The sequence below is a fragment of the Medicago truncatula genome, chromosome 1 (genome assembly GCF_003473485.1).
Source record: "Medicago truncatula cultivar Jemalong A17 chromosome 1, MtrunA17r5.0-ANR, whole genome shotgun sequence".
NCBI lineage: Eukaryota > Viridiplantae > Streptophyta > Magnoliopsida > Fabales > Fabaceae > Medicago > Medicago truncatula.
The window spans coordinates 31,837,742-31,851,953 of NC_053042.1; the positions used below are offsets into that span (position 1 = coordinate 31,837,742).

Consider the following 14,212-nt stretch of genomic DNA (forward strand, 5'->3'; position numbering starts at 1 on the left):
AGTATGAGGCTTTAGGCAGTCACCCCGTCTTCTCCGTGTCTAGGGTCATCACTAGATGCCATAAACTATGCATTCTATTTTTCAAGATATGCTCCTCTCTCGTGAGAACAAATTTTGTACAAAGTCATTAATACATGCTGCCTAGCTATAGTTTGGTTCATTCAACTGAACTTTCAACCTAGTGGTTTATTTCAGGAACATGATTCGATATATATAAATATGGTTGTTAAAATTGGAATTTTGCTTCAGATCAAAAGGAAAGAGCAAAATCAAAATTTTTTACTCAACTACTTTTGTATAATTGATATAAGAAATTGTATTATCGCAATCAAAATCGATGAATTTTACAAACATAAATAATGCAAAATATATATTATAAATCGTATATAGTCATAAATAACTCAGTTTAAAGTCACAAAATACTTATACATAAATGACTAAACAAAATGTAAAACATCCTCCAAAACCCTTTAAAATCCTCCAATTTTGTATGAATTTCACAATTTTGACGCGATTTTACTAGGATTTTGCTTATCTTGTGATTCTGCTATGAATTTGGGTTGTTGAAGGTAAATAAAATCGCAAAATCCTAGATTTCAGAATTTAAGTCGGGATTTTGACAACCATGCATATAAGTGTTTTAAATCACAAACTACTTGCTAATCAATATTCGATCGCAGATTGCTTCATCCAATGTAAAGTCTTCGCTTAGTCCAAACATACATTCCCTTTAACATAATATCTTTGTTGGTTTGTATTAATTGGTTAGCCAAGCATATCAATAAGTGTGACATATGTGATAGATATTTGAGTTTTTTAAACATGCATGTAGTTAGAGATTTGATTCGTGATCAATATACAAAAAACATACTTCAGTGGTATACAAGTATACTTACTTCAGTTTACCAAACAAGAAAAACATATCACGATGCAGTAAGTGGGCATTGGATATAGCTATGGACAACAAATTCAAGGCCCTGCCTCTAAAGTATACGAAATTTTTGGCTAATGAGAGGGAAGTAATTGACCTATCGAATAATGGCAATGAATGCTGTATACAGAGGTAGACCCACCTGTACCGTATATTAACTGGCTATGTGTAACCTAGAGTTAAGAAATATCGTGTTCTTGTTAATAAAACATAAAGAAAAATTTCTTTCAAAAAAATAAAAATAAATATCGTGTTCTCGCTCAGCATAAATAGCCAAACTCTGCTAATAAAATCATATTCCAATCTTGATTAATAATTCAAATACTACATTGTTCCCCAATATTCAAGATGCTTAGTTCATTTGTTGAGAAGGTACAAAAGAGTTTATCAGTCTTTGTACCAAGAAAGCATGCATTGAGCTACTGGAGTGAAGATCATGCCACAACCACAGGTCACGAGCTTGCTGATGATGTTATGAAAGGTTACTTTGCTGTTCTTGCAAAGAAGGGTTTAGAAACTAGAAGATTTATTGTTGGGTTAGATTACCTAACTGATCCTGCTTTTTTGGGATTGCTTGATGATGCTTGGGAGGAGTATGGCTTCAGACAGAAGGGGACTCTTGTTGTTCCGTGTCGACCAATCGATTTACAGATCATTCTGGAGAAGAAGGCAGCACCAGCATCAAGATGAAAGAAATAATGATATTCGAAGTTAAGATTCTCTCTATTTCTCAAAATATCATGAGGGCTCCGTTCACGAGAGATAAGCACAAATATGAGATTGGTAGAGCTTATTTTTAAAATTATTTTTAAACTTGGGTCCTATTAAATTCTAATGTGCTTTTCTCTTATCGAATGGAGTTTCTATTTCTTTTGAGAAATGCAGATGATTCAAATAGTCATCTTCCTATGGAAGAAGAACAACGTATCTTCTTCTATACCAGGGTCTAGGAATATAAAAAAAAAAAAGGAATATCAAAGATATTGCTTGGCGAATATTTCATCAATTAGGTTAATATATTTATTTTAACAGCTATAGTTCAATTTTAATGGGATGGTTTGGCTTTTTTTTTTTTGTTCAGGTACAATATCTTGTGGCACCCTTGAATGATTTGTAGTTGCTAAATTATATGAAGCCATTGTGTTTGGATGTTTTCTATTAATTCTTTTACCATTTTAATTCTATTTACAGTTTTGGGTCTTGTTAACCAATGTCCTGGAGCACTAGTTAACAAATAAAAAGTAGAAAGAAATTTCAAATTTTACATTAAAAATAACACTTACATAATTTTCAAGAAAATATTTCCTTTTATAATTCTTTAACAAGTGCCCATTGTTAACATTTTCCTACAGATTTACACCTTTCTTGTGTTGTGCATGGAAGTTTTAGTGATAGAATATTGGATGGCAATTAATTAATTCATGTGATAAAATGCTCTTTGATTGGGATTGATGTACAAGGACTCATTTTGAGTTTATGAAATTTGGGAATGACAGTATTGAGAAACTGAAAAGCAATGTGTTGGCGATATGGATGAGGTAAGACTTGTGAAAAGTTATAGAGGTTCAGTTCAGTTATGTTCTTGTGTAAAAAGCAATTAAAACCTTTTTTTTTATAAGGAATCTCTTTTTTCTGGTTACATTTTTATAAGGAATCTCTAAGAATAAAATAGAATAAAACTGCCTTTTTGTTGAAATCATGTTTAAATATCAGCTTTGTATTTTCTGAAAATAAAAATTTAAACCTAATTTTGAAAGGCCTTAACATCCAAAAGAAATATTAAAACACAATTTCAAAAGTAACAAAAAGACAGTAAGATGCATTTTAGTTTATTTTGTTTGGGTTGTCCATTATCTATCCAAATATCGTACATGACTAAAAGTTGTATAATACTTGTCCTATTTCATCAAGTACTTTATTTCTTCCCTTTTCTTAATCAAATGGACCCATAAACAAAGAAAAGAGAAGAGGAACACATTGAAGGCTAAAGACAAACAACTAAAAACAAGTGGCGAGAAAAACAAATTAAACAAGAAAAAGTCAAACTCAAAGAGTCTCACAAAGGTAGGGGACAGTTAAAAAGAACAAGGTGAAATGAAAAATATTTATCTCAAAAGAAGAGGGATGGGTTCAACGATAAGCTCAAAAAAGTACAAGGAGATCTCGAGAACAAATGACTTAAATAGTTCTTTAAAACATATTATTTAATATAGAAAGGATATACCTATGGAAATATCAATATTGTAGCTGTAGACATAAAAAAAATTAAAAAAATATAATATATATCAAAATTTAAGAGAGAAAAAGTCGTGAGTGTATTTCGTGAAATTAAAAACTTGAGAAATTTTCCGTCTGATTCCCAAATACGTCTCTCCCCCAAACACTAAAATTTACCCAAAATCGGTTCTCTCCCCAAAACGCCTCACCCTTTGACATGTTTAACCTTTAATTCTCTCAATCTTTGATGGGTTAAACCTTCAATTGTCTTAGTCGTATTCTTCACCTTAAACACTCACTGTTAAAAACTCTAGATTTTTCTGCAGAATTACCTGCGGAATTTGGGAGAAATCCCGCAGGATTTGGGTTTCCTGCGGATTTTTCCTAGGATTGAGGTTCACAGGTAATGCATTTGTGGGTAATTGTTTCTTTAGGATTTTTGTGCTTGTGTTTGTTTTTAAAAAGCTTTATTTTCTGTTCGATCAAAACATGTTTGATAATTTAAAAGCTTTCTGATGTGGTGAAATAAAGCTACAAATAAACCAAGAGGTAGTCTCACATATTTAGTTGACAAATCTATGAAAAACCAAAAACTTGTCATAATATTGTAAAAAATTTATCCTAGAATTGGTGGGTCTGTAGATTTAACGGTAGTGCTTAACATACTTGTTATTGAATATTATTATTGTTGTATTCTGGGTGTTTTTCATCTATTTGTAAAATAAAATTTTAATTAGTTATTCACCATGGCGTGATGTGACTATATTGGTTGTCACTAAAGTGTGTAGTGATAGAAAAGAGCCGTAGGCAAAACATATGCATGGTTTGATTAAACTCTATACCTATGTTCAAAATCTGTAGGTAAAACCATAATGTTTTGTCTGATGGGAGAAATCTCAGCACCATAGGATATATTGATGGAAACAATCCGTAGGCATAGAAAACTATTGACTATAGAAAAAAAAACTGCCGTCGGTATAGGTATTTGATACTATACCTACGGTAGAATGACTTTTATTACATGCGGTTGCTTGTTATGGTTATATTTAAATTTCTTGTTGTGGTTATGTCAATTTTTGTACAAAACTTTTCTCTAACTTTAAATGACCCCACAAAAGGATGGTGCAATTATTCCTCCCAATTAGATGTTCTTAGCTCAGATAACAAGTTTAAAAAAAAAAAAAAATTACAATAATTTTTTATAGGGGAAAGCACTATCATTTTTATATGTTTAAATTTAGCATAATATTTATATGTTTAAATTTAGCATAATATATATGAATCAGTATGTATAACTGACCTTAGCGAGGGATCTAGTTTATCCGTTTTTTTAATGGCAAAACTTTATAAATAATGATTATGAAAAAGACTACAAGTAGTACTACACCCACATGTTAGGGTTTAGTACAAATATATATACTTTTCTTTATATAAATATACAATTCAGTGTGTCAAAAAATCACATAAAAAAGACATAAATCTTCTGAATGCTTACCAAGAACCAGTCAAGACTCAAGAGATGTTTTTTACGGTGTCAACAACCTCTAATACACGCAAAGATCTAGTATACTATGCATGTTCTTGTCTTCAGGCCCCTGCTCCCTAAACGTACAATAAATTAAAACAGTACAAGCTATATAGGGGCCGGAATGGACAGACATTTATCATTCACTCATAATTTATTGATCATTAGCTCCCTACCCATTTCCATTTTCCATATAGTGGCAACACTCACAGATATGACAGTAACTACATAACCACCGACGTTAATTTGTTAAATTTTGTATCTTGTGGGTTGATGCTCGTTTTGTGCAGAAATTTAGTTATTAATAAATCTTATCATTTAAAAATAATAATTAATTAGTTGCATTTTTTTCAACAATTTTACGAACTTTAATTAAAGACAAAATAACAAATTAAACTTTTTTCGTCAATAAGTAAATAAATACAAAACAGCGTTAACTAAGTTATAATTCTTAAAAAAAAAATAAAAAAATTGTCCTCTTGATAATCCATATGAGCATATATTGTTCATTTCATTTTGTTTGATACCTTAATGAAATAGTCCCTGCTTTTTGGAAAAAACAAAGAAGGAAATAGTCTGTGCTTTCGTAATATAGTTTTTATTCCACAACTTGTTTATTTATTTTGGTATGTTGAGTATTATTAACAATAGGATTCGGTTGTGTTTGGTTATGAAGAGACACACATATAGACAGCGATAAAATTTAAGGTATAATTAGAATTTACTAGCAAGCTAGAGCTTGGTGCATTCACCCGAACTTTCAACATTGTGATTCATTTTCTCGAACATGATTCAAATCATCATTCAAAAAAAAGTTTTCAATTACAAATATCTTTGCTTAGTCCAAAATATCTTTGCTTCATTCAATCTATCAGAAGAAAGTCTTTGGTTAGTTCAAAATATCTGTGCCATGAAAGAGTTTTCAATCATACTATTTGGTAATCACTTTGTCCAAAATATCTTTGCCCTAGTTTGAAACATTCACATCAGCAAAATATCTTTATAGGTTTATATTAAATTGGTCAAACAAATATATCGATAAAGCCATGTACAAGTAATAGATACTTGAATTCCTTAAGTATGTGGTTAGAGATTCAATTTCTGATCAATATTAAAAATAAAAAATAAAAAACATATACATTGAGGGATGTCGATTTAAAAATATCTCATTTATCCGCTGAAATTAGTCTCTGCAATTATATACATGTATACTTTTTTGAATGGTTAACCTTTGATTGCAATTAGAGATTTCCTTTATTGTTCATAAATTATACATAAATAGAAGCAAGCATGCAACAAACTGCACCGCTAACCAAACAAAATAAGAGCTTTATGCCTAATGAGATGGATATATACGGGGACAACAAAATGTTGGCCCTCCATGCCCTCCCTTCTAATAAGAGCTTTATGCCTAATGAGATGGATATATACGGGGACAACAAATTGTTGGCCCTCCATGCCCTCCCTTCTAATAAGAGCTTTATGCCTAATGAGATGGATATATACGGGGACAACAAAATGTTGGCCCTCCATGCCCTCCCTTCTAATAAGAGCTTTATGCCTAATGAGATGGATATATACGGGGACAACAAATTGTTGGCCCTCCATGCCCTCCCTTCTAATAAGAGCTTTATGCCTAATGAGATGGATATATACGGGGACAACAAATTCTTGGCCCTCCATGCCCTCCCTTCTAATAAGAGCTTTTTGCCTAATGAGATGGAAGTAATTGACATATCATATAATGACATTAATGAATGCAGTGTATAGGGCTAGACACACCAATACAATACCGGATATTATGTAGCCATGTACTTGTTCTCAGTTAGCATATAAATAGCCACACTCTATACATGATATTATATTCCTATCTCCTATTAATTCAGATACTACATTGTTAATAGTTCTCTAAGTATTCTCGATTAACTCTTTCAGTATTCAAGATGCTTAGTTCTTTTGTTGGTAAAGTACAAAAGAGTTTATCACTCTTTGTACCGAGAAAGCATGCATTGAGCTACTGGAGTGAAGATCATGCCACAGCTGGGGTTGCCGATGATGTCATGAAAGGTTACTTTGCTGTTCTTGCAAGGAAGGGTGAGGAAACTAGAAGGTTTATTGTTGGATTAGATTACTTAACTGATCCTGCTTTTTTGGGATTGCTTGATGATGCTTCGGAGGAATATGGTTTCAGGCAGAAGGGAACTCTTGTTGTTCCATGTAGGCCGATAGAATTACAGAACATTTTAGATGGTCGGAAAACATAGGGAAGACACAACATCAAAATTAAGATGAAGAAAATGATCATATTCTGGAGTCAAGATCCTCTTTATTTCTGTAAAGAAATGAATGATTCCATTTATGAGAGAGATAGACGTAAAAATGAATTTGTTGGGCTACATTTTAAAAATTATTTTTAAACACGAGTACTATCAAATCCTCATTTATGTCTTTCTTTCTTCGGATAAAATCCCAACGCCATCCATATGCTGCATCGTGGTCTAGGAATATCAAAGATATTGCTTGGCGAATTTATTTTTAAGTTTCATCTATAGTTTATAAATTGTTGCACCAATAAGATGTGGGTGCATCTACGTGCTTGCGATGATAAATTAATTGGATAGTAAACTTGCCTGAAAAAAAAAATTAAGGCTTTGCTTAGATTGAGTATTTAATTTTGAAAATTTTTTAGTGTTAAGTCTATATTTTCATTTCTGTAAAGAAATAAATGATTCCATCTAGGAGAGATAAATATAAATATGAAATTGGCAGGACAATTTTAAAAAAAAAAAAATTATACACGAGTCTTGTCAAATCCTTTTGTGTCTTTCGCTACTAGAAACTCCTATATTTCCTGCGGAATTACCTGCGGAGTTTGTTTAAAATTCCGCAAGAAATTGTTTCTTACGGATTTTGTCAAGGATTTAGGTTTTCCTGGTAATACACTCGTAGGTAATTGTTTTCTTAGAATTTTAGGATCCGGAGGAAAAGCGAAAAAATCCACAGGAATTATTGGGTCAGTGCTTGAGGAGTTTTCCTGCCGCAAAAAATCGGCAGATACTTCTGCAGCAAAAGATGCAGGAAAATCTGGAAGAGACCCTCTCCCATAGGAAATTTATTTAATTATTAAAAAAAATGTATTTCAATGCATACTTGGACGATAAGAATTATAACAATAAAAGATACAAGGTGACAACTCCCATGAAAAAATGGTGGGTAATTTACCCCAACCAATAACCATTCACCTTTTTAGGTGGTATCCATAAACTATCTTGATCCCACCAATAAATTGCTCATTATGATTGGTTGGTGGGTAAATTACCCACCATTTTTCAAAAGTAATCTAGAAAAAACCAAGATACAATTGCACTAATCCTACAACAAAATAAAATCAACACATGTCTCTACATAGTTGAACCTCCAATACCTGATTGCTAATGTCTCATACCTTCTTCAAATATAAAGATGTGTCGGAAGAGGAACATGAACCTCCTACCAGCATCTTCATTAAGAAAAAAAATTATTTATGAATTTGACAGTTTAGGATTCTTACAGCATGTGGAGCCTTGAAAACACACAGATAAATGGTGCAGAAAGGTTCATCATGAAGACCTTCACAAGGGAGTAAAATACTTGAGTTTCAAATACTTCTAGTAGAAAGGGAAGGCAAAATTTTAGTCATACCTACAAACTAAGTCCTCCATTACAAAAAGAATGAAAATCCCAACCTCGGTCATATCTTGTGTCTTGATTGTCTTTTACAGTAGTTGTTGTGTTTTCTCTTAAAAAAGAACAACAACTACCGTAAAAGTTATGTTTTATCCAACAAGCACGTAAAATAGTTTTGCATTATGCATACATATCTTTTTTATCATTAGATCAATAAATCACATCATATCTCATTTTATTTAATCATGAAATTTATTGATCCAATGGTGGAAACTAACTTATGCAAGATATAAAATTTGTCTCGCTTGTGAACCATAAAATTGACCTAAAATTAATAAACTTTGTCCTCTTTGTGCACCATAGATATGTTTCTTAGCCAATCTTCTTTTCTTTTTTTTTTGGTACAAGAGAGGGCAAAGCCCATTCTTAACCAATCTATTTTATGCAAATAAAGATGTGCGTGTTTGTCATGATAAATTCATTTGAATTAAACATGCTTAAAAAAACTAAGGTTATGGTTGAATTGTGTATTTAATTTGAAGTTCTAAGTTCATATTTTGATTGTCAGCTAGTTGTGAATTCAGTCCTTAATAATAGCTCCTATGTGAATGAACTAGGAAGTTTACCCTCTAATTGTAGGACGTTACTTTTATCTAATCTTAGTTATGCTCTAGCTTATATTAGGAGACAAGCTAATAGAGTCGCTCATAACATTGCTCGAGCGTCTATATTACATTGTAGTCCCAGTCTTTTCTTTCATCCTCCCTATTGTATTGACTCTATTATTTTTGATGAAATGAAATGAGTTATCTTTCCCTCGAAAAAAAAAAGTTCATATTTTGACATATATCTATATTTATATTATATATAAATAAAATAACCCCGTTCATCTTTTTTGGGTTATTTTCGATACCAGAAGTAACAAGTAGATATGAATAAATGTCATCAATTTTTGATACCACATGTAACAAATAGATAGGAATAAATTTAAATATTAAAAAAAATGTAACAAACACGATATGAGTATGTATATGTCTGGTTGTTTTTTCTTTATCATTTAAAATGTGTAACAAACTAGATAAATATATTCATACTTAATTTTTTATGGAGAAAACTTAGGTATAATTCCTTATGTGCTTTTCGTATGGTTCTTAACTAAATTCACTGTGATTTCCTCAATCCATAATTTTCTCAAAGTTTGTTATATCCAAAAAAAATATGTATTTTTAGTTAAGAACCATACGAAAAGCACCTAAGGAATTGTACATAAGTTTTCTCCATTTTTTATTATCCCAATTATACTCCTAAACAACTTTTCCTATAAAGATAGTTGTTGGTGTCATTAAAAAAAGAACTTAGATTATATTTCTTTGTTATATTGTTGGTGTCATTGAAATATATAATCATGGTTAGTTTGATTTGTTATAAAATGAAAGCAACAAACATTGATATTTTTAGTTTTAATCAAAATTTCATAAAAAAAAAACACCGTTCATAATCTTCAAACATTAGCAAAATAAAAAGAGCAAAAAGACGGGCACGTCGCTAGTTTAAAATATATAAAAAAATAACAAAATAGATGATCATGTATAACATTTCAATCAAAATGAACTTATTTTTACAAACATTTTATAACTTTTTTAATTTAGAAATAAAAATTAATTTTATCTAATTGTTTGTTTTACGAGTTTTTTATATATATATATTAGTGAAAACGTGCCCGTCTTTCCATTTTTTTACTGCGTTAAAGTTTGAAAATTATGAACGGTGTCTTTCTATGAAATTTTGATTTTGATTAAAAATATAAATATAAACGATTGTTGCTTTCAAGTTATAACAAACCAAATTAACTTTTGTTTATCTATTTCAATGACACAACAATATAACAAAAAAAAATATATATAATCTAAATTCTTGTCTTTTTAATGACATCAACAACAATCGTTGTTATAGAAAAATTGTTTTAGACTATATTTGGGATAATAAAAATGTCAGCCCAAAATCAGGGGAGAATTCGGTACTCACCGAGGGTGTGCATCTGACCCTGAACTTTTAAAATTTTCACCAGTATCCCTGTTTTTTTGTTGCACTTTGCACACCCTAAAAAAAATTATTTGCACCTTAGACCCATTAGAGCCCAAGTCTCAAAACTACTCTGATAATCCACTTTCACACTTCTCTCTAACTTCTTGCTCTATATTAATTTCTCTCCTCTCCACTTTAACAAATACAAGCAGAATATCCACCATAACACCACCACCACAGCTCCGCCGGTGGCTGAGATGCGCCACCACCACACATACTCCGACAGTCTCTCTCTCTCTCTTTCTCACACTCGCTACAACTCGTGAACTCTTCTCTCACTCAATCTTCTTTGCAACTCGCGACCTATCTCTCTTCTCTGCAACTGTTTTACGGAGACGAATACTCAGTTGCTCATTTGTATGGCTTGTTTGAGTCTAAGAAACTTGTTTTCTTCTTTTGACAAGGAAAAATTGATTGAATTTGCAAAGTTTTATCCGCAAGAATTTCTCACACTAGTTTGTCGTGGCTTGATAATCAACTTGAGACTTATATCATTGATATGCACAACAATATTAAATTTGCATCTTTGAAAGGAATTAGTGATCTTTCAAAAAAGTTGGTTGAAACTGGAAAGCATGTTGTTTTTCCACTAGTATACCGGCTTTTGAAGTTAGCGATGATTTTGCATGTTGCTACCGCAACCGTCTAGCGATCCTTTTCGGCTATGAAGATTGTGACAAGTAGATTACGTAATCGAATGGGGGAATGACTAGATGAATGATTGTCTGGTGACTTATATTGAAAGGGATATCATGAAGGACATTGATGATGAGTTGATTATTTAGCAAGGCGTAAAGGACACTTATAGAGCCTATATGTATTTTTTTTTTTTTAAGGTTACATGTAAATCTTTTAATTTTGATATATTGTACATTGAGTACAATGTTGCATTTTGAGTATGTTACTTTTATATGCATGATTACAATTATTATTATTAAAGTTTTATATTTTGCATCCCCTGACCTAGGGTCCTGGTTACATCATTGCCCAATATATATATATATATATATATACACACACACGTGGTCTAGTTTGTTGCACTTTTTAAAGCATGAAAGAAAGAAAAAATGAAAAAACTTAGATACAATTCCTTATGTGCTTTTTGTATGGTTCTTAACTAAATTCACTGTGATTTCCTCAATCCATAATTTTCTCAAAGTTTGTTATATCCAAAAAAATATGTATTTTTAGTTAAGAACCATACGAAAAACACCTAAGGAATTGTACATAAGTTTTCTCCAAGAAAAAATTGGACATATATTCATATTCTGTTTGTTACATTTTTTTTAATTTTGAATTCACTTCCATAAATTATCTTTTTTATAGAAAAAAAAATTGATATATCCTGGACAATAAAGATTGAATTTGTTACATTTTTTTTTAATATTTTAATTTACTCTTATTTATTTGTTATGTGTTATTTGCATTTAAAGTTGAGGGTAATTTAGAAAATAGAAAAGTCAATAAAAAAATCGAAATGAAATATTTTCTTTATATATAGTATATAATAGTCTTGATGAGGATCACATGAAAGAATAGAACATTTATGAAATTCAGCAGTAAAACGGATAATAGTGTGATTTGTTTACATCAAGATTAATAATTATGAGAAACATACACAAGCATCAGATTGATGGTTTGGTTTTTGTGACGGTGTGTATATGAGAAAGATAAATTTAACTTTTTTTATAGACAAATAAATAGACACGTACCGGTGACTTAGCCCGTTTGTTTGACTCTTTGTTTTTCTTAACAAGGATATTTGTGTGTATAAGAAATAACCATTTTCATAAGTTTTAGAAGTTTTACAATTACTTAGAATTTGGTGGACGTCCCTAGAAGCTCACATGTGAAGGGAAACTCAAGATATCGAATCAAGAAGAAGATGTCGATCAAGGTGTGACAATAGTTGGTTGTCTAGTACTCGTGATGTGGATATATCATAGTGAAGCTTATCCATTGGCAAATCAACTAGTTCTTTGTGTTGAGATTATGAGAGGAAGTCCTCAAATACAAATATCAATTGAACATGGTTCTCTTCGCAAACATTGTGAAAATACTTGGAATCACCTTGACAAAACGAAATATCTTATAGAAGTGATAGATACTTAAATTATTTAGGTATGTGGTTAGAGATTTGATTTATGATCAATATATGAAGAAAGAAAAATAAAACATATATATATATCGAAGGATGTCAATTTAAAAATATCTCATTTTTCTCGTTAAATTAGTCTCTACAGTTATGCAAATGTATACTTTAGTTTACCAAAAATAAAAACATATAATCATAAAGTAAGAGAATTCGATATATCTATGGACAACAAATCCTTGGCCCTCCTTTCAAATAAGAGCTTTTAGGTTAAAGAGATGGAAGTAATAGACCTATCATATAGTGGCATAAATGAGTGCAGTGTACAGGGCTAGACCCACACGTATGTGTTCTCAATTAGTATATAAAAAGCCACACTCTAAACATAATATTATATTGCAATCCCTTAACAATTCAGATTCTACCTTGTCAATAGTTCTCTAATTAATCACTATTAACTCTTTCAATATTCAAGATGCTTAGTTCTTTTGTTGGTAAAGCACAAAAGAGTTTATCAGTCTTTGTACCCAGAAAGCATGCATTGAGCTACTGGAATGAAGATCATGCCACAACTGGGGTTGCCGATGATGTCATGAAAGGTTACTTTGCTGTTCTTGCAAAGAAGGGTGTAGAAACTAGAAGGTTTATTGTTGGGTTAGATTACTTAACTGATCCTGCTTTTTTGGGATTGCTTGATGATGCTTGGGAGGAGTATGGTTTTAGACAGAAGGGAACTCTTGTTGTTCCGTGTCGGCCGATAGAATTACAGAATATTTTAGATGGTCGGAAAATATAGAGAAGCTACCCAACACGAAAATTAAGATGAATGAAAGGATCATATTCCGGAGTCAAGATCCTCTTCATTTTTGTAAGGAAATGAATGATTCCATTTATGAGAAGAAGAAGAACAACTACTATAGGGTCTAGGAATATCAAAGATATTGTTTGTCTAATTTATTTTCAAGTTTCATATATAATTTAAAAATTGTTGCACCAATAAGATATGAGTGCATCTACGCGTTTGTGATATAAATTAATTGGAATCAAACTTGCTTAAGAAATTAAGGTTATGCTTTGATTGAGTATTTAATTTGAAGTTCTAAGTCCATATTGATATAAAAATATATTTAAAATTAAAAGAATAACAAAATAGATGACCATGTATAACATTTCAATCAAAATTAATCTATTTTTTTACAAACATTTTATAACTTTTTTTTAATTAGAAAAGATATTTTGATTTTTTTTAATTGTTTGTTTTATGTCTTTATTTATATTTCACATATACAACGTTTTTTTTTTTTTTTTTGACAAATTTCACATATACAAAGTTGATCATAGAAATATAAAAAATGTTATGATTCAAATTATAGCATTTGAGGAAATAAACTCCAATAACCGAATTGATTGAGGTAAATGGATATGTATAAAATCAAGAGTAAATTATACTCCCCTCCTCTCAAAGATGCTTGAATTACACTCCCCTCCCCTCTTATGTTAAAATATATATACACTCCCCTCCCTTGTAAAGTAAAATTTATACTCCTCTCCCTTATAAGATGCTTGAATTACAACCCCCTCCCTTAATAATTAAATATGATACACACTTTAATATATTTAACATAAATAAATATTTTTATGATATATTTTAATTTTGATCCACCATTTAAGAAAAAATAATTCATTTATTTATAAT

The 14,212-nt window shown here is 30.8% G+C and overlaps 3 protein-coding genes across 3 annotated transcripts; all 3 read left to right on the forward strand.

Moving 5' to 3' along the window:
• The first annotated feature begins 1,109 nt into the window (after window positions 1-1,109).
• LOC25483974 (auxin-responsive protein SAUR40) lies at window positions 1,110-1,899 on the forward strand. The gene has a single exon (XM_013612705.3). It carries the CDS (start codon window positions 1,280-1,282, stop codon window positions 1,619-1,621), a length of 342 nt encoding a protein of 113 aa, XP_013468159.1. The 5' UTR covers window positions 1,110-1,279; the 3' UTR covers window positions 1,622-1,899.
• A 4,663-nt stretch (window positions 1,900-6,562) lies between these two features.
• LOC25483975 (auxin-responsive protein SAUR32) lies at window positions 6,563-7,037 on the forward strand. The gene has a single exon (XM_013612706.3). The coding sequence runs from the start codon at window positions 6,617-6,619 to the stop codon at window positions 6,935-6,937; it is 321 nt and encodes a 106-aa protein (XP_013468160.1). The 5' UTR covers window positions 6,563-6,616; the 3' UTR covers window positions 6,938-7,037.
• Window positions 7,038-12,971: 5,934 nt separating this feature from the next.
• On the forward strand, window positions 12,972-13,472 carry LOC25483976 (auxin-responsive protein SAUR32). The gene has a single exon (XM_013612707.3). It carries the CDS (start codon window positions 12,992-12,994, stop codon window positions 13,310-13,312), a length of 321 nt encoding a protein of 106 aa, XP_013468161.2. The 5' UTR covers window positions 12,972-12,991; the 3' UTR covers window positions 13,313-13,472.
• The last annotated feature ends 740 nt before the right edge of the window (window positions 13,473-14,212 follow it).